The 27,273-nt window shown below is 43.4% G+C and overlaps 1 protein-coding gene across 1 annotated transcript; it reads left to right on the top strand.

The window, feature by feature from the left end:
* The first annotated feature begins 43 nt into the window (after nt 1-43).
* topbp1 (DNA topoisomerase II binding protein 1) lies at nt 44-26,102 on the top strand. The gene is made up of 28 exons (XM_023832802.2): nt 44-317; nt 687-786; nt 1,190-1,324; nt 1,807-1,950; nt 2,753-2,934; nt 3,262-3,455; nt 7,843-8,019; nt 9,908-10,074; nt 10,254-10,417; nt 10,785-11,026; nt 11,415-11,740; nt 14,660-14,832; nt 15,023-15,234; nt 16,384-16,688; nt 17,316-17,498; nt 17,723-17,838; nt 20,297-20,420; nt 20,568-20,726; nt 21,106-21,199; nt 21,638-21,839; nt 22,077-22,315; nt 23,531-23,685; nt 23,769-23,871; nt 23,950-24,113; nt 24,211-24,339; nt 24,820-24,909; nt 24,994-25,155; nt 25,817-26,102. Exons 2-28 carry the CDS (start codon nt 700-702, stop codon nt 25,961-25,963), a joined length of 4,575 nt encoding a protein of 1,524 aa, XP_023688570.2. The 5' UTR covers nt 44-317; nt 687-699; the 3' UTR covers nt 25,964-26,102.
* The last annotated feature ends 1,171 nt before the right edge of the window (nt 26,103-27,273 follow it).

Below are 27,273 nucleotides of genomic sequence, written 5' to 3'. Positions count from 1 at the left end.
TGGCGATCCACGAAACGCACGCTCTATACGCCCGCTTCCTGCGCGTGTCAAGATCACTTCCGCTATCACTAGTGTGCTTTTGGCGCCAATTGGCAGTAGTAAGTGTTGCTGATATGAGTCGAATTTTCACCTCAGAAAAGTGGGCTTCCATGTACAGCGCTGCCGATGTTTTATGTGAAGAAACGGTTCGCGGTTTCGGTAGGGTGTGTAGTTTAAGTATTTAGCTTGCTGTTTACGTGCAGCCCGCGGGAGTCAGCGCGAGCCGACGACGGGCTCTGACAAAGGCTGGGACGTTCAACAATCTGAGCTTAAAAGGGGTAAGTTTTCAAAAATGTGAAGTTCTGTAAAATAAGGACCTTTGACTAGTAAGATGTTCAACGTACCTAGTTGGAATACGACATGTTCGTGTTTTTCTGTATTAAAAGTCAGTTGGTACATATAGCGAGTCGTTAGAATAACCTCAGTATATCAATTTCTAGGTTAGATATGTTAGTCTAGACGAATAGGTAGTAATAACGGATTAAAGTTAGCTGCCTATGTCAATATCTATCTCTCATGTACTTGTATCTGTGTGTATTAGTAATCAACAGTGCAATGATGAAAGCTGTAGTTAGCCAGTACTTAGTCATTTATCAAACGCTTTCCATGTTGACGCTCGTCTTATGTTTGTTAAAACGTTTCATCAGTTCAGACTAGAAGATGTCAAACGGGGGCGGCGTGGGGTTCATCGTGAAGTTTGTAGAGGCTGGGGAGCAGCGGTCCGAGTTGGCGTCCCAGGCCTACGAGGTAACCGCTATCACTTTGCTGGGCTTTACAGACACAAACCGGCCCATACTGTTTTTATGTATCATGCTCACTGAGCTTCTTTATAAAAATGAAACCAAACTCCCATTACTCATTGGGCAATACCAGCATTATGAATGTGACATTTAGAATGGTAAACAAAATGCTTAGTATCATTGAGTCAGTTTGTATATCTTTTAATGTAACCTCTTGTGTTGAATATAGATGAATTATCAAAATTCACATATTCATTGTACATTTCATCAGCATTATGATTGTTACATCAAACAGAACTTTGCCTGGAATTCCCTCATTCTATTTTTGAGCCTTTTTTCAGTTGATAAATACAAGCAGAATTTTGTGTGGTGTGTGTATGTTTTATCAAACTGTAACTATTTTATGTAAGGCTGTCCTGGAGCTCCAGTCTGAGAAATACCTCCAGACCATCAGTGAACAGGAAGCCCTGCAGCTGAGCCACAACGATAAATCTCTGTACGTGTTCAGCAGCTTCTCCAGCCCGGCCTTCCACCACTGCAGAAAGGTCAGTGTCCCTGCTTATACTTCACCCCTCAACATAAGAACAAATAAGAACAGCCACAGTAGCCAGAAATACATATGTAAGCACACATAATGGGTGTATAATGTATGGGTGTATAAGCAACATATAAGGGGAGTATAATGTATATTGAGTCCGTTTTCCCAGTTTCTATATCTCCTACAGAAATTAAATATGGTTGTGAAATGTAAATGAATCTCAGAGCAGACCCATTAACATATTTTATATTCTCAAATTCTGCACAATATCTATATGTTAGAGAGAAAGGGTCATTCCATTTACATAAGATAAGTCTTCTTGCAAGAACAGAGCAAAAAGCAGGAAACGGGTAGTTTTGTTTTGTCGTCACTGGGGTGAAACTTGCATCATGATACCCTGCCCACATTTGCTCTCTGTCATGGAGTTTGAGAATTTAAAATGTGGTTTGCAGTCCTACTGACCGGTTCTCATGGCTCCTTCATCTTCAGCTGGCATGCCGCGTGGTGAGCCCCCTGGTAGTGCTCTTCTGTCTCCAGCGGCAGCGATGCGTACCCAAGGCCGAGCAGCCCATCTACAACATGGCGATGGCCGACGTCACTGTCTCGTGCACTAGCCTGGACAAGGCTGCACGGGTGAGCAGTCACACCTACTCTGTCCCACACTGGCACGCTCTGCTGCTCTGTTGCCCCTAGACAGTTGTTTCTCTTTTCAAATCTATATTTTGTGCCAGTGAAAAACATTCAGTAATTGTTATCCTTTATTATGTCATTATGGCTGCCTGTCATTCACTAATTTAAATTTTATTGCCAGTTTTATTCAGACTGATTTTTTGAATCTTAGAGTTTGAATGGGGGAATGTTTTAAAGTGTGTTCTTTATCTTTTGAGTTGGCTACATCTGTAAGCTTCTGTATCGTCATGATTGGCAGTACCCTGACAGAATGATTAAACCAAAGATGTCAGTCCTTGCAGATGCTGGAGCTTGTTTTGTATAGTTTGTACATATTGGTTAATTACTAGACTGTCAATCCTATGAATCAGATCATTGAGTCCTTTTAAATCAAAACTATTAGGTCTGAGCTTGTCATTTTTGATTACATTTAATGGGTAATTTTGGGAGTGGTGTGGCTCAGAGGGGTAGGACACTGTAAGAGAGAGGTTGCCAGTTCAGGTCTCATCGTTGGCAGAGTGATGTCATTATTTATCCCTAGAGCAAGGCCCTTAACCCCCAATTGCTCCAGTGATTGCCTGACCGCTATGTCGCATTGGATAAAAGTATCTGGCAAACAAATAAAAATGCACCACAAAAGTGTACCTTATCGTGTCCAGGAACTAGTGTGAGCCTGAATGGCATGAGTTAATAGTGGCTCCTTTCCTGGATTGGAGGTGTAACATGCCACTTTCAGTGCACAGATGGGCGTGTTCTTTCTCCTCAGACAGAAGTGATGGAGCTGGTGCAACTGATGGGCGGCCGAGTTTACCGCGACCTCAATGTGTCCGTGACACACCTGGTGGCCGGAGAGGTGGGCAGCAAGAAGTACCTTGTGGCTGCCAGCCTTGGTAAACCCATTCTACTGCCTACCTGGGTGAAGACGTGCTGGGAGAGGTCTCAGGACAGGTAACCTAATCGCTGTATGCAAGTTTAGGTTCCTTCAGCAATTAGTTGCATGAGCACATGGGGGTAGTCTTTGGCTTAGCGGGTTAGAACTCTACGCCCTTGATCGAAAGTTTGCGGGTTGCAAATCCTGAAGATGGCCGACTGGTGCCGCTGTTGGCCCTTAACCCCCATCTCCACATTTCTACTCTGTTTTTGTACTGGTAGTTGCACTGCTTTGCATTGTGGTCTTGTATTGATTAATTAGTACATTAAACTGGGAAGTTGACTGTGGTGATGGAAAGGTGAAGTGCGTGTAGAGTAACTACTATTGCCGGTTGTCTCCTGCAGTTTGCTCCACCATTCGGAGTTGCCTCTGGAGCAGTACGCGTGCCCAGTGTTGCGCGGCTGTACCGTCTGTGTGACGGGGCTGTCCAGTGCCGAGCGCAAGGAGGTGCAGCGCCTCTGCAATCAGCATGGGGCGCAGTACAGTGGGCAGCTCAAGATGAACGAGTGCACACACCTCATTGTCAGCGAGCCCAAAGGTACATCCCCATCTGCCATATCGCCTCATTGGAGCTCACCCTGTGTTAATGCAGAGAGTTTGCACTGCTTGCTTGTTCATCAGAATGGGCCATGCAAAAAAATGACCAAATGCAGAATTTGAATTTAAAGGATCTTGGGACACAACAGTAGCTCATGAGGCTCCAGATTAGAACGCTATGATATGACCCTCAACTTGATCCGAACATAAGTTATTTGGGAGGGGGGTGTTTGGCTCAGTAGGCTATGACTCTGTGGCTGTGATCAAAAAGTTGCTGGTTTGAATCCCTGGGCCAGCAGGATGATGACTGAGTTTGCATGTTTCCGTTTATGTGGGATTCCCATGGGTATTCCAGCTACCTTGCACAGTCCTAAAACATAAGTACATGATTTGCTGGACAATTTACTGTGTCTCCGTTGCCCTTGTGTGCATTAGCATGGTTATGGAAATGTTGCTTTTTACTTAATGTTTAGTGACAGCTGAAACTGAATTGGAACTGTATTAAGAGTTCTGGTGAAGCTCCTTCCATCCATTGATGTCCTGAGCCAATATCAAAGATCGGAATCAGGGTCAATGGAGGCATTTCTTTTTGTACTTGATTGGTATCAGCTAGAGATGCAGCAATCCAAATGGAATCATTATCGGCGCCCATCCAGATCTACACTCACCTAAAGGATTATTAGGAACACCTGTTCAATTTCTCATTAATGCAATTATCTAATCAACCAATCACATGGCAGTTGCTTCAATGCATTTAGGGGTGTGGTCCTGGTCAAGACAATCTCCTGAACTCCAAACTGAATGTCAGAATGGGAAAGAGAGGTGATTTAAGCAATTTTGAGCGTGGCATGGTTGTTGGTGCCAGACGGGACGGTCTGAATATTTCACAATCTGCTCAGTTACTGGGATTTTCACGCACAACCATTTCTAGGGTTTACAAAGAATGGTGTGCAAAGGGAAAAACATCCAGTATGCGGCAGTCCTGTGGGCGAAAATGCCTTGCTGATGCTAGAGGTCAGAGGAGAATGGGCCGACTGATTCAAGCTGATAGAAGAGCAACTTTGACTGAAATAACCTCTCGTTACAACCGAGGTATGCAGCAAAGCATTTGTGAAGCCACAACACGCACAACCTTGAGGCGTATGGGCTACAACAGCAGAAGACCCCACCGGGTACCACTCATCTCCACTACAAATAGAAAAAAGAGGCTACAATTTGCATGAGCACACCAAAATTGGACAGTTGAAGACTGGAAAAATGTTGCCTGGTCTGATGAGTCTCGATTTCTGTTGAGACATTTAAATGGTAGAGTCAGAATTTGGTGTAAACAGAATGAGAACATGGATCCATCATGCCTTGTTACCACTGTGCAGGCTGGTGGTGGTGGTGTAATGGTGTGGGGGATGTTTTCTTGGCACACTTTAGGCCCCTTAGTGCCAATTGGGCATCGTTTAAATGCCACGGCCTACCTGAGCATTGTTTCTGACCATGTCCATCCCTTTATGACCACCATGTACCCATCCTCTGATGGCTACTTCCAGCAGGATAATGCACCATGTCACAAAGCTCGAATCATTTCAAATTGGTTTCTTGAACATGACAATGAGTTCACTGTACTAAAATGGCCCCCACAGTCACCAGATCTCAACCCAATAGAGCATCTTTGGGATGTGGTGGAACGGGAGCTTTGTGCCCTGGATGTGCATCCCACAAATCTCCATCAACTGCAAGATGCTATCCTATCAATTTGGGCCAACATTTCTAAAGAATGCTTTCAGCACCTTGTTGAATCAATGCCACGTAGAATTAAGGCAGTTCTGAAGGCGAAAGGGGGTCAAACACCGTATTAGTATGGTGTTTCTAATAATCCTTTAGGTGAGTGTATTTGACGGATTGGGTATTGGCTATACATGACCGATCCACATCCAATACTTATTTAAATTTTGACACTCTGTAAAAAGATAGCTTCATGTTAAATCTATTTACATTAAATCGCACGACAGCTCTTTCCCATTTTAGTTGTGTTTTTTGTGACATTCAAGCTGAATGCTAACACTGCATTCAGTTTTTTTGCTACTCAGGAGCGTAGGAACATCAGATAAGAGGCTGATGATCTGGGAGCATTTTATGCTTTTAACACAACTAGTAGCACAGCGATTTGCAATCTTTTTAAAAACAAAGTTTTGAGAGGCAGAAGTAGCGTTTAGTAGAAAATCCCATTAAAGTGCAAACAATTGTTCAAGACATTGCAAGTAATATGAAAAAAGCAATGGATGATTCGGGAGTCGCTAGCTTGGGCTGTTTTGCATACTCGCTACAGCTTGTGATACACAAGGGGCTGCTGTCGTAAGAAAATGTGATGCTGTTGCCAATGGGAGAACTTGTGGAGCATTTTAAGCATTCGCCATTTGAGTATACTCTCTTTTCAGATTCAAATTGAACTGCAAATGCCTCAAAAATGCTTAAAACGAGATGTAAAAATGAGGTGGAACAGTACATTATGTATGTTTCTATTGCCTAATTAAAGATTTTTTTTGGCATACATTTTTTCATCTGTATTTACTAGTTTAAAATATTAATATATAAAGTATGAGAACACGTATAACAAATATTGAAGTAAATAGAGCTCTTTTATCGGAGCCTATCCGTTTCAGCAGTTATCGGAATTGCACTTGAACTGAAATAATGTAGATCGGCCTATCCCAATATCAGCTACCACAAGCCAGTCCAAAGCTCGATCTACACTACACGGACTAAGTTATTGGGGGACAACTCCCAGTCATTCAATTCAGGTGTTTCGTTCAGTCCCTTTGTGTCAGGTGTATAAAATCAAGCACCCAGCCATGCAGTCAGATTTACAAACATTTGTGAAAGAAGGGGTCATTTTGAAGAGCTCAGTGAATTCAAGTATGGTACTGTCACAGGATGGCACCTTTGCATTAAGTCAGTTTGTGAAATTTCTTCTGTGCTAGATATTCCATGACCTGTATGCGTCATGTAACGTAACAGAGTGAGGTCGCTGAGTACTGAGGCGCATACTGCACAAAAGTTGTCAACGCTCTGTTGACTCAATGACAGCAGAGTTCCAAACTTCCTTTGGCAATAACCCAGGGGTGGGCAATCTTATCCGCAAAGGGCCGGTGTGTACACGGGTTTTCACTGCAACTGCCTAATTAGGTCACTAATTAGAGGACTGAATGAATAGTCCTGACACCTGGGTTTGAACAGCTGACCGAAAGGTTACCCCAAAAACCTGCATACACACCGGCCCTTTGCGGATAAGATTGGCCACCCCTGCATTAACCCCAGCACCAAGGCTGTGTGCCGGAAGATTCATGGAATGGGCTTCCATTGCCGAGCAGCTGCATGCAAGCCTCGCATCACCAAGCACAATGCCAAGCATCGGATGGAGTGGTGTAAAGCATGCCACCACTGGACTCTGGAGCAGTAGAAATGTGTTCTGTGGAATTATGAATCACACCTCTGTCTGGCAGTCTCATGGATGCAAGGAGAACGTTACCTGCCTGACTGTATTGTGCCAGCTGTAATGTTTGGTGGAGGAGAGATATTGACATGGGGATGTTTTTCAGGATTTGGGCTGGGCCCCTAGTTTCAGTGAAGGGAACACTTAATGGTTCAGCATACCAAGACATTTTGGACCATTCTGTTTCCAACTTGATGGAAACAGTTTGGGGAAGGCCGTTTTCTGTTCCAGCATGACTGTGCACAAAGCAAGATCCATAAAGACATGGTTGGGTGAGTTTGGTGTGGAAGAATTTGACTGGCCTGGCTCACACAGAGCCCTGATCTCAATCCCATCAAACATCTTTGGGATGATTAATGGAGATTAAATGGAGACCTTCATGTCCAACACCAAAACCTACCACAAACGCACACAACCCTTGTGGAAAGCCTTCCCAGAAGTCTGGAGGCTGTTATATTTGCAATATCCAGCTAATTTACATCAGTTGCACCGATTGTGTGGTTCTATCGTACTCTGCGGTAAGCCTGAGGCACATGGCTTGTAACTAGAAACTGACGAGATATTAGATGCATGAAAATTCTTTAAATTGGAAACTCAGTGTAGCCCAGCGGCTACTTGCAATGTTTGCTAAGCCATCCTTTCGAGAGGAAGTAGCAGCAGAGTGTTTAATACAAAAAACATAAGAAAGAATATTGCAGAATCCCGAGACTTTGCGCTGATGCCTACTTTGTGTGTGTGTGTGTATGTGTATTAATTATTATTTTATAATTTAACCAGATTTATATCTCCCAATTCCAAGTTCCAATCCAATCTTTTTAAATATGAAATGGATCAGATCGGTGTACCAAAAAAGATTGGGACTGTTGTGATGGGCAACATGAGGACGTTATGTTTGTGCTTCCAGGACAGAAGTACGAATGCGCGCTCAAGTGGAATGTCTACTGTGTGTCGCTGCACTGGCTGTTTGAAAGCATCGAGAAAGGCTTCTGCCAGGACGAGAGCCGGTATCGCGTGGAGCCCACAGCCAAGCAGCCCGGCAAGCCCCAGACTTCAACCCCCACCTCAGACAAGCGCAAAGAAAGTGAGTACTGAGGCCTACTTTGTAGTGATGCACCAATAAGGAAATTTCTGGCTAATTATTTAAAAAACTGACACCGATGCCGATTGCTTGGGAGGTTCCGCTTAAACAAGTTTAAAGGGATACCCCATACATTCCAAAATTATGTAAAGGCATTTATACATATAACAGGCAAAAATACAACATTGCAAAAATAGCAATATGCAGCTGTGTGATAAGTGTACAAGTAAAAAAAAATCCATATGAATGTAAGAATGGCTATGGCTGACAGAATGGGTTCATTGACTGGAGTTCAGCATTCTGATGGTCTGATGGAAGGAACTGCCCTGGAGTCTGCTGGTTCGGGACATAATACAGCAGTACCACCTGCCTGACCATAGCAGTATTAGTGACTTCATTCTCTCTCTTGCTTTCCCTTTTGTGTATAAAGTTTCATCTAGTGGTGCACCGATCCGACTTTTCACTTCCAAAACCAATACTTGAATTTTAGGTATCGCCAGTCCCGAATACCGATCCAATACCAGTGTTTAACTAATATGCTGTATGTCTCACTGTGGGGAGGAGACTGAGATTATTTATGTTTACGGAAACATCAGGCTTAAATACTGTTTTCCTAACTTTGTAAGACAATGTAAGAAATACCCACACATTAGTACACGCTGAATTATTATTAACCATCAGCCAGCTAATGGTTGCTCGTAATCCATATTCGTATAATTTAGTTAACACCGTGTGTGGGCTCCAGGCCGCTAGTATACATAACATACGTGGGGCAGCGACAGACGAACTACGAGCCAGACAGTCAAACTGCATTCTTCTGTATGCATGTGATGGACTTTCACTAGATGTTTCAACAGGTTGCTTATGTTTTCCTTACGTGCAAAAAGACTGGTTACTTGGGCACTGTCAGCATCGACTCTAGTGAAATGTAATTATAATTTTAAACGTTCAGGTCTCTCCGCCACCATCACTAAAAGCACTACACTTCCCTTGTATATTACAAGCTGTAGCAGGTGCGCAAACAGCCCAGGCTAGCGACTTACAATTCATTCATTCATGCAATTCATCCTCCTACTGCGAAGGGTATGCTCATGATGTCTCAGCAGGCAGAAGTCACTGAACTCACACCCACTGAGTGGCAAATAGACTGAGTGGCAGCATTAGCACTCAGATTGAATGCTACCAAAAACACAACTAAAATGGGAAAAAGCTGTCATGCGGTTGGTTGTACAATCAGAAGAAGTAGCGACCAAAAAATTGCACAAGTATATATTAGCCTAAATGATGAGGGTGTGTCTGTTCTCACTTTTTCTTACCTAAGGGATAAAAATACCAGTTCATCCATTTATCGATCAATCTTCTGAATGCTGATTCTAGTCGGGGTTGGAACCTGTTCCAGGCGGCACAGAGCCCAAGGCTGCGGTACCTTCTGGATGGGATGCCAGTGCATCGCAAAAAAGGATTAGTGTTCAATAATTATAGATTTATTGCAAATTGTTTGGAGCTGCTGGCTACCTGCCAACACCTATGCCAGGAAAATAAAGTCAATATTTTCAAACTGTCAAACTTTCAGAGTAGAATGGTGTAATTTGTAAGGAATTTTCAAATATTTAAAAAGAAATTCCGAAAGTGACTTCAGTTTTCAGTTGGGTTGCTGACCACTGGCTTAGAGCGTGTGTCACACCCACTTCGATGTTGGGTTGTGCAAGCTGTGTGCAAGCTGTGTGTGTGATAGAATTTTGAGTGAGGGGAAACTAAAGAAAGTAATGTGCCGTGTTGACTGTCAGTCCTGAACAGGGCAACTCTGTCATCTTTGTATGTGGGGCAGCAAGGTGATGCTGGTGATCTCTCCATATTCTCTTGCTTGCCTCTAAGTGCTTTTGTCCCGCAGGACCATCAGATCTGTTGGGTGTGAGCCAAATCTCAAACATCAGCCACATGTCTGTGAATGACTCGGTACTCACCACGGCATTGGGCAGTCGTCTGGAGACACCCGACCCCTTGGACACACTGGACATCACGGTCTGTCCTGCAGATGACCTTCTGGATGGCTGCAAGGTCAGTTCGGGTCTCTTGATGGGCTCTGCTCAAAGTGCTTTATTTAGTGATTCATAGATAGGCTTTTTGGCTCCCTGATCTGTCTGCCCCACCTGCATTTCCTGTGTTTAATGATGTTCAATAGTACCCGGCCTGTTATGGGTGTGCTGTAAGTATTTAGAGTCTCTGTGATTTCGTAGGTGTTCCTGTGTGGAGTATCGGGTAAGAAAATGGAAAAGCTGCGGCGTCTGGTCAACAGTGCGGGGGGACTACGCTTCAACCAGCCCAGTGAGGATCTCAGCCACGTCGTCATGGGGGAGCCTGACCAGGACCTCATCAGCTATGTATCGAAGGCTATCCACCGGTGAGTGGAAAAGACCCATTTCTGTTTTTGTGGCTCTCAGTCTCTGTGCTAGTATGACAGTGTAACTGAAAAAGAATTTAAAGTAAAATTGGAAAGTGGCGCTCTTTTTACCATTTACTCAAGTACATTAGAATGCTTGTTGTCTCATATTCCATCATGCTCTTTTCTAAGACATACACACATTTTACAGATTAACTGAGAAGCACAGTCATAGTCCCTCTACTTTTAATGTTGCTGAATATCGTTTTTGAATGTTTGGTTATAAATCTTAAGTCTCTCGGTGCTGATTCAGCATGAGTGCTGACCTCTTTGTATTCGCTGGTACACTGTCGCTATGATCCCAGCAGCTTCACCTTTCCCCTAACAGCCCCCATGTGGTGACGGTGCAGTGGCTGCTGGACAGTTTCTCTAAAGGCTGCCTGCTCCCTGAAGAGGGCTACTTGCACGCTGCCTGCCTGCCACCTACCCCTGCGTCAGTGCTGATGCCGGCCCCGGCCAGGTCTGCCTCACACCGTAAGCCCCCCGCGGACCCCCCGGCCCCCAGCCCTGCCAGACACAGGGCTGAGGAGGACCTGCTCTCCCAGTACCTGAATCCGGACCACACTGTGGGTAAGAGGACCCTTTGACTTTCCCGTCTGCTCTCTGATCTCGATCAGACCATTTATCTTCTTGAAGGCAGATTGTAGCCCTTGTACAGTAGCTGCATCTTAAATATTTATTATCATAATTAATGCTTTTTCTGGTTCAGGCCACATTTCCTGCCCATTACACTGGCAGAACAGGATGTGTTTTGTATTTTGCTGAGAGGGACTGATTCAGGCATGAGTGCCACCTAACAGCCAGTTCGGGAACTGCAGTCAGGAATCCAGCAGTCAGGAGCCCTGCCTTCAGGATGTCATGTCACGATGAGATGGATTGTAAATACATAGCTGTTATGTCTGATTTGCTGTTGTAGCCTTAATAAATCTGTTTTCTCTTATTTTTGTCCACTTTCTAGTTGAAATTCCTCAAGTTGCTCAATCTACCAGAAGATGGAGTACTTTAGTCCCAGATCCACTAGATCCGGAACCTTTGAACCCAGAGTTGGTACCAGGGCAAGACTCTACCCTTCGGCACCTAGAGGGTGGCTTGTTCTCGGGGAAACGCTTCCTGCTCGTGGGCTTTGGCTCTGAGGCAGAGGCCCATCTCTCGCTGCTGGTGACAGAGAATGCGGGCCGGGTCCTAGCGAGCCACACGCGTGCCGTGGCAGACTACGCCATTGTGCCGCTGCTGGGCTGCGAGGTGGAGGCCACCGTGGGGGACGTTGCCACGGATACCTGGCTGGTGAGATGTGCAGAAATACTGTCCGCTAGGGGCAATTAACTAGAACATTGCCTGATCCTATGGAAGCTGGGCAGGAAAAATGTAGTTTGTTGCATGGTTGCAGTGCTGCTTGTTAACCTTTTTGTCTATTCAGGGCTATTTTAGTTTTGTTGATTTGTTTTCCTAAATATGTGTAGAGCCGTCACAATTAAACTAGGTCTGTAACTAATGATTATTTTGATAATCGATTAATCAGTCGATTACTTTTTCGATTAATGGGGGGGGGCAAAAATCAATTCGATTTCCAGCTATTTTTAATAACCCAGCCTGTCTTTGTACAAAGGTTGTTTCCAGCAACTCACATAAAAAAACAAATGTATGGTACATTAAGAGTATAAAAAAAAATAAAAAATTTGTAGCAGCTGAATCAATATAATGAAATACACAAAATATTGTTTTATGAAGTGCAACCAGCATGGTACTCCAGTTTTAATGTAAAAGCACAGACTAATGTTGATACACATATGTGACAGAGGGAGAGAGCACGCAAGGGAGTGTCTGCATTTATTACGGACAAACAAAGGAAACGTTTATTGCAGAGAAAAGGCCTTTTCCACATTTTACGCTAAAAATGTGCCGACTTGCACTCTCGTGAAACGCCATAGACTTTAGTGACTGAGCGACGCAAATAAGACGATTGGTAACGAAAAACCCGTGAATGGCTGGTGACAAATTTCGTTTTAAAAAGTGTCCGGTTGTTTCAGTATACTTCAGTGAAGAATTGTATTTAAGATTAATAACATAAGGCTATTTAGTTTGTTTAATAAAAGGACAAGATATAAACCTGTTCTATAGGAAAGGTAGCCTTAAATGACTTCTCTTGTGATCTGGCGCTATATAGAAAATAAAATTAACTTGGGGCGCCCCCCTAATAGAATGGTAGGGTAAACACGTTGTGGTGTATGTAGCCACATTTGTAGCCATATAATAGCTGATTGTGTTGACAACCACGACTTCCCCTGAGTTCATTTAAACACATGTGCGTGTGTGAAGGGACGGAGCGGGTAACGCGGCTGGCAGTAACGCCATTGGTTGCACTTGAAATTATTAGTATCCCAAGTCCATGACAAGAAGGAGTACAAATACGGCTGATTTAAAGACAAGATCGAGACCTTCAAAAACTGGTCTTACTACAACATTTGATATTACTATAAATTTCTATCGTGAAGAAATGAAGCAGTGGTGTAGTGGTAACAAGAAATTTAAGGTGGGTAAACTATATGCACAGCAGTAAAAACGTTGGGTAACTATTTATATCCTGAACATTAGTGATCTTAAAAAAGGTGAGTAAACGCTGTTTTGTAAATTTAAAAGGTGCGTAAATGGCGTTTATGTGCATTTACCCTCCACTACACCACTGAATGAAGGATTTGTGTTAAGCAATCTGAATAATTGCATAAAATAATCCAAAAACTCCACAACGTCACATAATACATCAGTGTCTCTCAGACCTTATTTCAGCTAATTATCGTTAAATTCTGGCAGGATTAAGACAAGACTCTGCTCTGTCCGCCGCCTCCATTTTTTAAATGTTTTTTTCAATTCTCCCAGAATTCATCACGTAAGCTACTCAAGGCATGCCATTGGTTCTCGTCACCTTTTTTCTTTTATGGCGGTCGGCATCCAGCTTAATGGTACTTTACTGCCACCGCGGCTTTGGTTAGCTTACTGCTCCCAAATTAAGAACCCACTGTACTTATGTGTATAATAACGTAGACCCAACTAATCGATTATTAAATTAGTTGGCAACTATTTTAATAATCGATTAAATCGATTAGTTGTTGCAGCCCTAAATTAAACTCAATTATTGAAAAGCAACAATTTATAATTTTCCTTCTCGGGTACTAACCAATGTGGTAGAAGGATGATGGCACATAGTGAATGAAGGTTCAAATAAAAAGTAAAACCATCAGTTTTTGGAAGCACTTCACGTTAAAAGTGAACGAAAACGCAGTCATCTGTCAGTATTGCAAAGCAGACTTTAAATATCGCCACTAATTTCTGCTAAAACGAAGGTTAGCCCTGTGCCTTAGACAGTCTTGCATGATATATATGATATATATGATTGCCATATAATAATTTTTGTAAACGTATTCCGTGTTCTGAGTAGGGCTGAACCATATTGGGAAAAGTTCACATTGCAATATTTGTCTATAAAATTGGTAATGTCACAGACAAAAAGCAGAGCCACCAAATCACTTGGTTTTGCTGTATTGTCTCTCTGGAATACAAAATATTTCCATACAGTGGAAGATGAATGTCTTTTTGTGACCAGATCTTCTTTTTCATCTAATGTTGAAAAAGAATTATTAAAATTGCAAAGCTTGCTAAATTTTGTTTCCTATTATTGAGTAAAAATGTTTTGGTGCAACTTATTGATGGTTTGAACCCAGCAGACACGCATCCTTGTAATGTAACAATTGCATGTACATGAATGCCATGTTTATTTTAACATCGCCTGTCATCCAAGTCTAGCGGCGGTGTGGCACAGTGGGTATCACTGTTGCCACACACTGCTGCTTTGTGTGTGGAGTCTGCATGTTCATCCCGTGTGTGCGTGGGTCTTTGCTGGATCCTCTGGGTTCCTTCCCCTATCCAAAAACATGTACCTTAAATGAACTGGAGTGCCTGAATTGATCACTTGTGTAACTGTGTGTGTACCCTACAGTGGTTGGTTGGTTCCTGACTTGTGCCACTTACAGTGTGTATATTTTGTATAAACATTACTTGATGAATTGTCAGGTTAATCGGTAGATTACTCGGTTATTGATAGTGACAGCCTTAATAATCTTACACTGTGTAAATCACAATGAATTGTACAGCTCCATCATCTGCCACAGCAATGTTTTTCAGTTCCCTTACAGTGTCTGTTGTGTGCAGGCCATGTGTGTCGAGCAGCAGTGCCTTCTGGACTTGAGCTCCCATCCGATGTTCATGCCGCTGGCTGTGGTGGAAAATCGCACCCCCCTCAGGGGCTGTGTGCTCTCCGTCAGCCAGTTCACGGGGGCGGAGCGTGAGTCCCTCATAGAACTGGCTAGACACCTGGGAGCCAGGCAAGTGCTCAAACCATGCCCCTCTCTGCATCTTTAGTCATACATTTATCAAAACTGCACTGTATAGTTTTGATACTTTGGTTCTTTCAGTCCTTACCATTGAAGGACAAGGTGTTCATTGGCTAAACATATCACTGACACACTCCAGCCACATAACTGCTTACAGTGTTCTCTGCTGCTCTGTCCACAGTGTCCAGGACTATTTTGTGCGGGCGGCAAATCAAAAGAAAGGCATGCTGGCCAGTACCCACCTGGTGCTGAGTACCCCAGAGGGCACCAAGTACCAGGCAGCCCAGAAGTGGGGCCTTCCAGCCGTGACCATGGCATGGGTGCTGGCGTCGGCGAAGATGGGGCGTCGCACAGATGAGAGCAGGTTCCTTGTGGACCGGCCACCTTCTCCAGGTCAGCGGCAGGGGGGACAGTGAAACACTCATTTTACCTGTCGTCACTTAATCTGCTGAAGGGGGTTTGTGTGTCATTTAGGGCTGTAGCTGTTTTTGTGACTCTGTAGTATGTGTTACTGTCTAAGAAGTTACTTTATATGAATTAGCTTGTGTTTAGTCTGTCTGGTTTCTGTGACACCTGTTTACTGGAAAAAAATGGTAATTTATTGTATTGTTTAGCTTGCTGTGGTAGACTAGATTAGTTTTGATGTTCAGTTTCAGGTGGTGTTCGTGTTCATTGGAGAGCAGCAGGTAGAGTGTTGGACATAGATCATACTATAAGGGCTGTTTGATTTCTCAGACAGGAAACTGGGCAGTTTGGATGAATAGTGCTTTGCTGACTCTATTTGCCAGCTATTAAGTAGTTCTATGGCGGCAGGGGGTCTTTCAAAAAGGGGAAGCTGGCTATTCCCCCCCAATGACCTAATGTTAAATTAACAAGCGAACTAAGGAACAAGCCATGCTAACGAAACAAGGGGTAAACTCAAGAACACTGTTTGTGTCTTTATTTACAGTAGGACATGTACAAATGAAAATCTCTAGAAAAAGAAAATCCGCATGGGACTGAACTTGAAATGTTCCAATGCCAAAGTATGATTTCAAAATGCTGTTAATCAAAAAGAGGTGCAGCCACTTTGATAGTTGCTCCAATCATCATGCAGAAGCCCAGTGTTCTGGCCCGTGTGCTGTGTCATTCACTCCCAGAGATGCTGAGCTTCCCTGGAAATAACACTTTGAATCCTTTGTCCAATAAACTTCTACTTTTGCTGCACTGAAAACAGAAGTGCCATTGAGGTCCAGTGAAGCTGCACTGTAATGGGTGCTTTGGATGATGCAGTCACGGAAATGTAATGTATGGAAAAAAAACATTAGGTGACTTTAATTTTATAATTCTGAACAAAATAGCCATGAAGTTGAACCCGTTCTAGCACGCTCTTTGTAATAGCAATTTAAGTACAACAGTACGTATTCGACAAATTTTCGTGACATTTTAGAGGAAGCAGAGCTTCCCTTGTAGTCTTGGAGCAGTCGATTTAGCTGCATAGGCTGTGAATAGTTGCCAAAAATTGATCTTGGTTATCATGCCTTATTTCATTTGTCGCCTCAGAGAGGGAGGAGGAGAGCTTTGTGGGTGGCTCCCAGAAGCCAGCCATGCCTGCTGTAATCTCACCTGAGATCCCCATCATGGGGCCGCAGGTGGGGGCTGCAGTCACCCCTCTGGACTTGGGTCGCTTCCAGAGTAAGGCCTTCCGCTCTGCACTGGAGCAGAAAAGACAGCAGGAGGAGAAGGACGTCAGCACCCCGGGGCAGGAGGCCCTGCGAGAATTCCCCAAAGAGTCGCCCCTGCAGCTGGACACACCATCGCATTTTCTGCGTAGGGACCACCTGTTCAGACCCTCTTTTAATGTCAAGGTGAGGGCAGCATCTGTGCAGTGTGTGAGGTGCTGCTTCAGCTTGTCCAACTCTGCTATTCTGAATTATTTTTAAGGCATGATCCGTTTCAAAGACCTTGTTTGTGAGCCAGGTGTCTGGGTCCAGTTGATGAACTAGACCAGCTTTTCTCAGCCCAGTCCTTGAGAGACCCCCCTACAGTCCACATTTTCCTGGTTTTGCCTCACACCATAGGCCCCCCAAGGGCCCCCAGCCCTGCCAAGCACAGGGCTCAGGAGGACCTGCTCACAGCACCTAGATCCAGGCCACACTGTGGGTAAAAGGACTCTCTGACTTTCCCTGTCTGCTGTCTGGTCTCAATTAGCATGACCTGAAGCAAGCAAACAGGAACAAATCAATGAATCAAGAACACCAAATACCTGGAACAGGTGTGCTGGGAGGGAGCAAAAATGTGGACTGTCTTAGGGGCTCCCAACGACTGGGTTGAGAAATGTTGATCTAGAAGGCAGAAGAGATAGTATAGCATAGTCCTGTCTAATCAAGCTGTGGCAGCACAAGTTGTAAGAGGTTGCTGATTGTAATCGAATAATTTAGGTGTGTACACGCCTTTCCTTAGTCTGCAACTCTTACACTCTGCTCCATGCACAGGATGCCTTGGCTGCACTGGAGACCCCTGGGGGAGGATCCCAGCAGGGCCGGTCCACCATCACCCCGCTGTCGGAGGTCATTGGAAGGAACCTGCAAGTGGCGCTGGCAAACAGCACTCGCAACAGTGTGTCGGCTATAGCTGCCCTGACTGCCAGCCCTCAGCTGAGCAAGGACACAGTCAAGGTGGGACATCTCAACATTTGTAAATTTGTATTTATAGTTGTGGCGTCTGTCTGTCTTAAATACACACACACACTCACTACTATGCCTTAATTTATATAGAAACCCAATTTGCGTTCCATGTCAGCTAGTTTTTCCAGAAGTTGTTTTGCATATAGGTTTGGTAACCATTTCCGGGTAGTCTTTCTTTCATCACCGTGTTTCAGGAGCTCTGTCTCCTCGTGTAGGTCCAGGACAAGGATAATGGCCCTCTGGTGGGTGTGGTCATCTGCGTAACCAAGAAGTTGAGCAAGAAGCAGAGTGAGCTGAACGCAATCGCTGCCTCGCTGGGCGCTGACTTCAGGTTCGGCCCGCCCCAATGGCCTCATCTCCCTTTTGGGAGATAAGGAATTCTGTTTGGCATGCTGGGTTTTTCGCTTTAGTCTAACATTTAGTCATGTTTTATGCCACAGCACTACTGAATACTTGAATCTGATTTGTCAGAAGGGTATTGATTTAATTTTTTATAAACCTACATGAAGTGCCAGCCACAGAAATCACAGTGGTACAGTCAGCCCTCGTGCATTTGCACTTCGTGATTCGTGAATTCACAGATCCGTGAAAATTTGATTCTACTGTTTTTTATAAAATATTTTTAATGTGTATGTATTTTTGTTCTCTCCCTTTTTCGTGGTTAGCGCACACATAGTATTTTTACAACTTATTTCTGTACGTCTTTCCGAAATTTTTTATTGATTATCTGTACCCTGTACGTACAGTACATGTTTCCTTTACGTATTTTATTGAATTGTACCTTGGTTACATATATGGCTTCTGTTTACAATCCCGTTCATTTACTCATTTTACCTTACTGTGAATGCAAAAGAAAACAGCAGCCAATGCCTTGTTCTATGAATTAGTAGAGGCAACATTAATATACTATACTGTAAATGTGCTAGTGTGACAAATATCCGTTAGGCGATTCTGTACTCTATTTTTTACATCAAACATTTGTTTTTATTTCTCAACCTTGGGGTCAAGACCCCATGTGGGGTCGCCTGGAATTCAAATGGGGTCCTCTGAAATGTTTAATTGATTTAAAAAAAAAAAAAAATTTACTGAAAATATTTTTTCAACTAATTATTATTCTTTTAAAAATTATGATTGAAACACCACATACAATTAGAGGTGGGCGATACATCGATTTTATCAATTCAAATTTACAGTTCAGGACGATGTGTTTTTATGAAAATCGATTTTATTACTTATTTTACACGCAAGCGTTAAAAGTGGAACTAATGCGACGCACCGTTCTTCACGGGTAAATTAGCGCAGCGCACCCAAACAATGTAGCAGATTCACAAACAATATGACAACGACAGGGGAAAAGCTGGAGCTTGATATGGAATTGGTTCGGTTTTGCGCCGTCGGACACAGACCAAACAAGTTCTCGTTGCAAAGTCTGTTTAAAAACTGTTGCAACCAAAGGAAGCAGCACGACAAATTTATTCCAGCACCTAAAGCCAGAGGCACACAGCAGAGTGGGAGAAGTGCAGCTCCCAGTGAAATGAAAATACCCGCAGCACCAGCAAAACATCCCAAGTTAAGCAAGCAACCATCCCTGACACGTTTTCGAGCTGTGTGCCATATGATAAGAATGGGGCACGGTGGAAGGCGATAACAAACGCTGTCGTGATGTATATTGCAAAAGACATGGTGCCCATACATACTGTGGAAAAGCCAGGATTCATTAACATGCTAAAAGTTTTTACAAGTTTCTAAAAGTGTTTACAATGGCGTGGTCTGCCATCTCACAAGCATCTTTTTTGGCTTGTCAGATTACACTTCATTTTGTTTTTTTACTTTAGGGTTAAAGTTAAAACTTGTTTTGAACCATTTATTTGTCATCTGTAGTTTGATTTTGAGTAGAGGAAGGGAAAATCGATTAAAATCGAAAATCGGATTTATTGTGGAAAAAATCAGATTTTATTTTTAGGCCATATCGCCCAGCTCTACATACAATCTTAAATAACTGTATTCATTCACATTCATAAATATCAATAAATATGAGTTCAAATAAAATGATCACGATCACCTTCAGCCTTCTGAAGACAAGCTCACCTATACTGTACATGTGATCAGGGAAAATGTGAATTTGCACTAATCTGGCTACTCTGTATTTGCAACACAGTATAACATGATGAAAAACTAATTCTAGAAAAAAATTTGTGATGTCAAAATGGGGTCACAGGACAAAAGAGGTTGGAAACCACTGCTTTAAACCATAGAAATAAGCACATATTACCATTTTTAGTGACTCTACGAAACATCTGCGAATCCTTCTCATTCGCAACGGGTTCTGGAACCTAACCTCGTGAATGTCCGAGGTTTGACTGTAAATCGATGTGCCATCTTTAATTCCAACGAACTCGTTACTTTAAGATGTAGAACACTTTGAAATTAATTAAAAATGTTTGATCATTGTCAGACAACAGTAGTTGTTTTTTCATCTTGTAAATCTGAAAATGTCTTTATGTACCAACATTAACCAAATGTGTGGTAACCATGGTATAAGCATTAATGCACTCCAAGCCAGCCACGCATTTAGCGTTTTGAAATGGTCTACAATTTGCGTTATTCTGTTCTTTGCCACCACAGCCATTTATAAACATATAATGCACTATTTGGCGTTCATTCACCCTTACATAATACATATTTTTTACAGGTTGTAAATTATTATTATTTTTTGTAGTTTTAAAGCTTATTGAACACGCCCAAGTAACAATGAGCTTAGATTCCATCATGGTTCGTCTACTCCCTAGGTGGTCCTGTGACGACACAGTGACGCACTACATCTACCAAGGCCGTGCCGGTGACAGCAGCCGGGAATACCGCTCACTGAAGGACAGGGGCGTGCACGTAGTATCCGAGCACTGGCTCCATGCGGTGCGTGTCTGTTCAGGTGCCTGGGAGGTGCTGGTATTTAGGGGTTTTTCTTTTTGCTATGTCCCTTTAATTGCTTTATGTAGTAAGCCCTTCAGGGTAATTGCTTAAAGATATAGCTGGCTGTTACCCTGTGCTTCTCTTCTGCAGTGTGCAAATGAGCAGAAGCATGTCCCAGAGTCCCTGTACCCATTCACATACAACCCCAAGATGAGTCTGAACCTGAGCCAGATGCCAGAGAGCAGCCTGAGGTCACCGCCTGCCCCACACCTCCAGCCGCAAGACCTTACAGAGGTGTTTGCAGACAAGGTAGGACACCCTCCCACCCAGGCTGTGCAACTGCAGCTATTCCTATTCAAGGACGTATAACATTTTATTACTGTTATGGAAAAAATGGTTTTTGCAGATGTTTTTCTCTTAATATCTCCGTATGTGTGGTTAACTGGATTTCTGGGTGTGACAAGGAAATATTTAGATGTACAAACAGCCGTGAGTGAGATTTGGGAGTGGAAGTGGTCCTTGTTAGCTGGAGAAATTCAGCCTGCTGTCACAGAACAGGGAAGATCCCCCTTGCTGGTCTTTTATATGATTGTACATGTAGTCCACAGCCCACCAGTTCAATTTACAGAAACCTAGTCATCAATTAATGACAATTTAGTCTTAAACTTTTGCTGATACCATCCTGCAGTCCCACTCCAGCACAGAGGATAATGCCCTTGAAATCCAGTGTGATGATGGTGGGGAGCCAGACCAGGACAACCAGGAACACATGCAGAAGAGAGGTGTGCCTTTTTATGGGGGTCTGGCTTGTGCAGGGTGTTACTTTTTTCCCACATCGTTATCGGGACCATTTTCTGGCAACCTAATCTAGGGCTGGATATTGTTCAGAATTTTTTTATAAGAGCACCAGTACCTTAACTTCAATACTGGTTCTGGAAATATACTCTTTTTTTAAATGCACATGCTTTCTGAATAAGGGTAGTCCAGATACACTTTTGCAGTAGTCTAGTGTACCATCCAGGCATTGGGGTTCCAGGCTGTATGCTTACTTTAAATGATAGCACTGGTGTTCACAGGGTGTGTATTTTATTTGCCTGTTTGACAAAGATTCAGGCTACTTTGTGGACCAAGAGGTTATCTTTGGTGCTGGCATAAAAAGATCGCTGAGTTGAGTCTGTGTATGTCCTGTGATGAATGAACCTCTGCTATTTCTGTTTCAGAAATGGAAGAGGCCCTGGAGATGAGGGAGAACCTGCAGAGGCAGCTGCAGGAGATCATGTCAGCCACTAAGATGACCATTGGGAGGCGCTCTTCTCGGCTGATGAGGGTCGGATCTAGCGGCGTAGATTCTCACCCCAACACCCCTGACAGTCTGGGTTCAACCGGAAGAGCCAGCAGGAGCCGAACCTTTGAGGCCCTTAGGTATGAGTCATATCCACACACAATCAGACTGAGCATTGATGAGCAACATCAATATGATCTTTCTCATTCGGAATTACGGAAATAACTGCATGATGCAAGCTGGCTCTCCTCCAGTAAAGATGTGAGACTATTTAAGAAACAACATGGGGTCATAACTTAAGACAGTCACATTTAATACAGTCCCTGAGGTCCTCATGAGCCCTAAACAAATAACCTTCATTTGACCTATTCAAACAGGCATTCCCGGCATCTACCTATGGACATCAACACAGAACCCTCTCAAAGCGAACAGATCGTCTGGGATGACCCCACGGCACGAGAGGAGCGAGCTAAACTTGCTGACAACCTCCAGTGGCCTGGCAGCCCCTCCCAGCACTCAGAGCCTCTTCCTCACCACGAGGGGGCGCTCAATGGCTATGCGGAGTTTTCACGCCACGAAAAGGAGTCAATTACTGACTCCGAGTTGGTGGAAATGGGTATGTGAGCCAGCAGAGGCTTTATTGGAGGAGGAAACTCCTGTCAGAAAGGCATTCAGTTTTTTATAACAGATTATTCATCCAAAGAAAGTAGAATATGAATTTCTCAATTATACTACAGACCCAGCCTATCATCGCACAGTAACCAATTATGTGCAACCAACTGTGAACAGTAAAACCTGCAGCTTTAGGCTGCTATTGTCTTGAGTGAGGAAAAGTATGAAGAGACAAAAAATAAACACGTTTTTATTTAGCTACCAACTGGGCAGAAACGTCAATAGCAACAAAAAAAGCCATCGAAATTGTAACATGAAATTAAAATATCCACGATTAGACAGCCAGCTTAGGCATATATGTATGATACCTTATAAAATATATGAAATGCCATCTTTGGTTTAGGCTACATCTACCTAGGTGACACCAACATGGTGCCCGCGGGCAACAGGATGCCCCCAAGGACCACATGAGTCGCCCGCGGACCTGTTCTAAAAATAGCACAACTCACCAGTGAGCAGCGTCTAAAATTGAATTTTATCCTGTTGCTATTCTTCTTTAATCACATTTGCATTTATATAGATTTGAAAATGATAATATTTTAAAAAAGCATTTAAAACATGTTTATTATACATGAAGTTTAGATAAGTTTAGGAGGGCGTCTCAAACTGGTAGCCCTTAGTATGGCTCAGTACCTGTGAAGATCTAGACATTATACTACAGTATATGTTATTTTGACAGGATTTTCAAAAGCAATGCTGTTCCGGTATTCTGAAATTTTAGTGATGAAATTTGTAAAGTGGGAGGGTCCCCCGTGATATATTCTTGCATTTTTCTTGTGATTCACTCTTCTTGCTTACTAGTTTCACCAGTGAGTAAATTCAGATGTCTACTCCTAATGGAAGATCTTTTATTCTACGTGAAGTGACCCAAGCCAAAACTAAAATCAGGATACTTTTAAATGATTAATAGTAGCCTGCACAAATCTTCAGAAATTCAGACGTGGAGTTCAGCCATCAGTAGTTCCTGTGAAACCTTAACTGGCCAAATATGGAGCTGTATGAAATGTGAAAATATTTTTACATTACCGCTAGGCTGTGATTTTTAATTTGATTCTAGTCATGTTACAAGGGTAACATTGTAACATCATTCAGATGCATGAGTGGTGTCATAGTTGAAATTGATTTTAATTTGCCTGTTTATCACTCTACTTCCCACTAGTGGCCTGCGACGTCATCAACGAGCACATGGGTAGGAGACCTCTGACACCCCCCAGGGAAGACATGGAGCCCCAGGTCCTCACTCCCAAGGCCCCCAGCATTGCCTTTCCCATCACCAAACCCTCTGTTCCACCCCAGGCTAAAGAGGAGACTCAGGTAGCCTCACACTCACTCACTCCCAGCACTGCGACCGGCACCAAATCCCAGTCATTCCTGTTAGCTGACACCATGTTTCGCAGATCGAGGACGAAAGTGAGGCAGAGGTGGAGCCCCCACGCTTCCAGCTGTCATCCCTGAACCCTCAAGAGCGCATCGACTACAGTCACTTGATCGAGGAGTTAGGTGAGTCCACACCTCACCAGTCTGTCTGTAGTAATGCAGAGGCCCTGCGATATTCTGACTCATTGTGGCTGCCTGCAGGGGGCGTCGTCTTAGACAAGCAGTGTTTCGACCCCAGCTGCTCCCACATCATCGTGGGCCAGCCGTTGCGCAACGAAAAATACTTGGCTGCCATGGCGGCCGGCAAGTGGATCCTGCACCGCTCGTACCTGGAGGCATGCCGTGCCGTCAGCCACTTCATCGAGGTAGGGCATCACCGTGGTGCCGTCAGAGTTCCTTCCTGTCATCATGACACTGTCTGATGCCACCCCCCACTAACGTTGCCCGTATAATGTGTCCCAGGAGGAGCAGTACGAGTGGGGCAGCAGCTCTATTTTGGACGCCCTGCCCACCATCACATCCCAGCAGCGTCGGCTAGCTTTGGCTGCCATGAGGTGGAGGAAGACCCTTCAAGGTCGTCAGGACCAACAGGTACAGCATAGAAGCCTGCGCGTGATCTATACTGCGCGACGGCAGTCTGAACTCTGATCAGTGTTCAGGCTTGTGTTCTGCATCTCATGACATAACTGTCTATCCATCTTCTAACTGCTCAGGGTGGTGGTGGTGGGGGGGAGGCTTTGGCCTATCCCAGACGGCAAGGGGCACAGGGCTTGCTTACACCCTGATTGGCATAACACTTACAAAAATAACATACAGTGCAACTGTGATATCTACTAAGGTTTGTACTACATAAATTTACTCTGAACATCGTTGTAGCGAAATGCTTTTTCTTCCTTCTTCCTGGATTGTGTCCAAAAGGAAATACATAATGCAAAGTGAAATATAAAAGAAAAATAACTTGAATTAAAATATCTATATAAATAAAATAAGATAATAGAAATGTCTGAGTCAGCCTGACAATTCAAATACAAAGCAGTTGACCCAAAAGACCCCCCCCCCCCCTTCCCACAGGGAGCGTTCAGCGGCTGGACCGTAATGCTGAACATTGACCAGGCCAGGGAAGCTGGCTTCCGGCGTCTCTTGCAGTCCGGCAGTGCGAAGGTGAATGTCAGACAGTAGTGTCCCACCGGATGTGCTGATCGCCTCATCTTGCTCAGACTAAATGCCCCTGTCACCTGTCTGAAGGTCCTGCCGAGCCCCTCACCAGCCCTGTATAAGGACACCACGCACCTCTTTGCGGACTTCAGCAGGCTCAAGCCAGCCGACTTCCGCGTGGATGTGGTAGAAGCCACAGCACAGGGGACACGGTGCCTAAGGCCGGAGTACATCGCTGACTACCTTATGCAGGTCAGTGCAGGACATGCCGGGTATGGGGTTGTATCTTTTTTTGTAACATATTTCTGCCGTCTTTTTACTGACATTCACTTGAAAAAGCATTGTTCTCTCTGCCATTCAGTCTTTTCATTTAGAGTGTAAAATGCTGTCTTCTATGCAACATTCACATTTTGGTACAAACCTTAGTTTTGATTTTTGCAGGTTCAGTGCAAGTTCAGTGCAGCAGGGAAAACATAATTTGGTTTTAAATAATTATTAAAACTGCAAATATGGTTAGAAACAGTTGAAAACCAAACAAAAGTCATGGTGACTATGTGTCTAAGACTGATTTGTACATTGTAAAAATAAAAATACTAAAATAAAAACTCAAAAATAACACTTGGCAATCAATGAATTAAATCCCACCGAAATTCTGTGTTTTCTACTACGGAGTATGGTCATCCGCTTCCGAATTTAGGTTGTGTCCATGTCAAGTAGTGTATGTTTCATTGTGCATACCAAACGGTACACAATGAACAATGTGTATCATTACAGCCCTAGTCTTTATACAATTTTGAATGAATTCAGAGCACTGAATGCCATCACCACCTCAGGGTACATTTTCCTTAACCCCCAGTCTATGTGCTGCTGTCATTTTTACGGTAGTCTTTCTCTTATGTTACTGTGACTTTAGGAGCCTTCACCACCGATGGAGGCGTACTACCTGCCTCAAGCTGTGCAGTACCTGCAGAGTTCAGTGGGGGGCAGCACATCCATCCTGTCACGTAAACGCAAAGCCTCCGGAGACTCCTCCGTGCTGAAGAAATCCAGACTAACTTGACACAACACCATAGCATATGGAGCATTTACCTGTGGCACTTTCCCTAGCTTTATTAAGATTTAAAAAGTGAATGTAAATAATTTATTTTAAAATTGTTGTATGAAAAATAAAATGAAAGCAACATTTGTTTTGAATAATATTGCTGTATGATGAGGGATTGATTGTGTTGATGTGGTGGGAGTATTCGATATCTTGTGTGAAATTAATTCTAGAATGATTTCTATGTAATTTTGTCATTGAATTCATAGAAGAATTTAGAGCAGAGGCTTCTCAGTCGATTTGTACCCATATTTGGGTATTAATATTGTATTTATTAAGTAAGTGGAGTTAAAGCTAGATTTTAATTGTTGAATTATATAAAGATACAAGAGCGGGGGATAAATGGTGTAACAATGTATCCCACCTCAGTAGCTAACCTGATACCCTTCAAAGCTGCATTTCTGCACACCATTCACAAGAGGGAACATCTGCATGATTACATTTCAGTGGTTTTTTAATAGCATTCTCGTGTGCTACTCCGAGCAATTGGAAGTATTATCCAGATTTGCTAAGGATATCCACACCGATTGGCTTGGCTGTGCTTGCGTACCGCAGCAGGGGTGTCGTCTTAATGGTTAGTGTGGGCTCACCGGCAACCTCAGTCAACGCGTAACTCATGCTATGCTTAAGCTAAATACGCTTGGGGGACTTTCACAGTGAGCTCTTGGTCTTATACTTTAAGCCCATTATATTGATTAGGCTCCAATGAATTTCCATACTTAGTTATGATTAATGGTGGCCTTGGCGCATTACAGCGTGCTGGCAGTATCAGCCACTTAATGCAGCTTGATGGAGTATCGCACATGCAAAGGAAAATCTGTTTTATATTTCAGTAATTTGGAGATCATTTGAAACAAATAGTCATAAATTTTAAGCTCCTGGAACAGACCCGCCCCCCACTGGTACTTAGTAATCCTTAATTACACAAAATTACTTGATCTGTGAGTAAGCAATTTTGCTTCTAGTTACATAACTAATGTACTCCAGGACTAGGTTTTGAAACTTAAATTTTTGACTGATTTGCTTGTAAGTATAATGCAGAGGATAATTTCTTCCCCAACTTTCACCTGTCTTTATACTACATAATGAAGAATGTCTTGAGTCATTGTCCATACTTAACCCTATTCTGACTAAGATATTGGAGATTCAGTGGCTCGGGTGTCGTCTGGCCGACAGCAATGTCTCACATTGCCTCAGAGCTCCTTGTTGCTACTAATACAGCTCTTCTAGTCAGTTCCAGCTCTGTGATGCTGGTGTGAAGTCACACATTC

The sequence above is a fragment of the Paramormyrops kingsleyae genome, chromosome 1, assembly GCF_048594095.1.
Source record: "Paramormyrops kingsleyae isolate MSU_618 chromosome 1, PKINGS_0.4, whole genome shotgun sequence".
NCBI lineage: Eukaryota > Metazoa > Chordata > Actinopteri > Osteoglossiformes > Mormyridae > Paramormyrops > Paramormyrops kingsleyae.
Note: the sequence above shows the minus strand (reverse complement) of the source record. Positions and strands in the feature narration are given on the sequence as shown.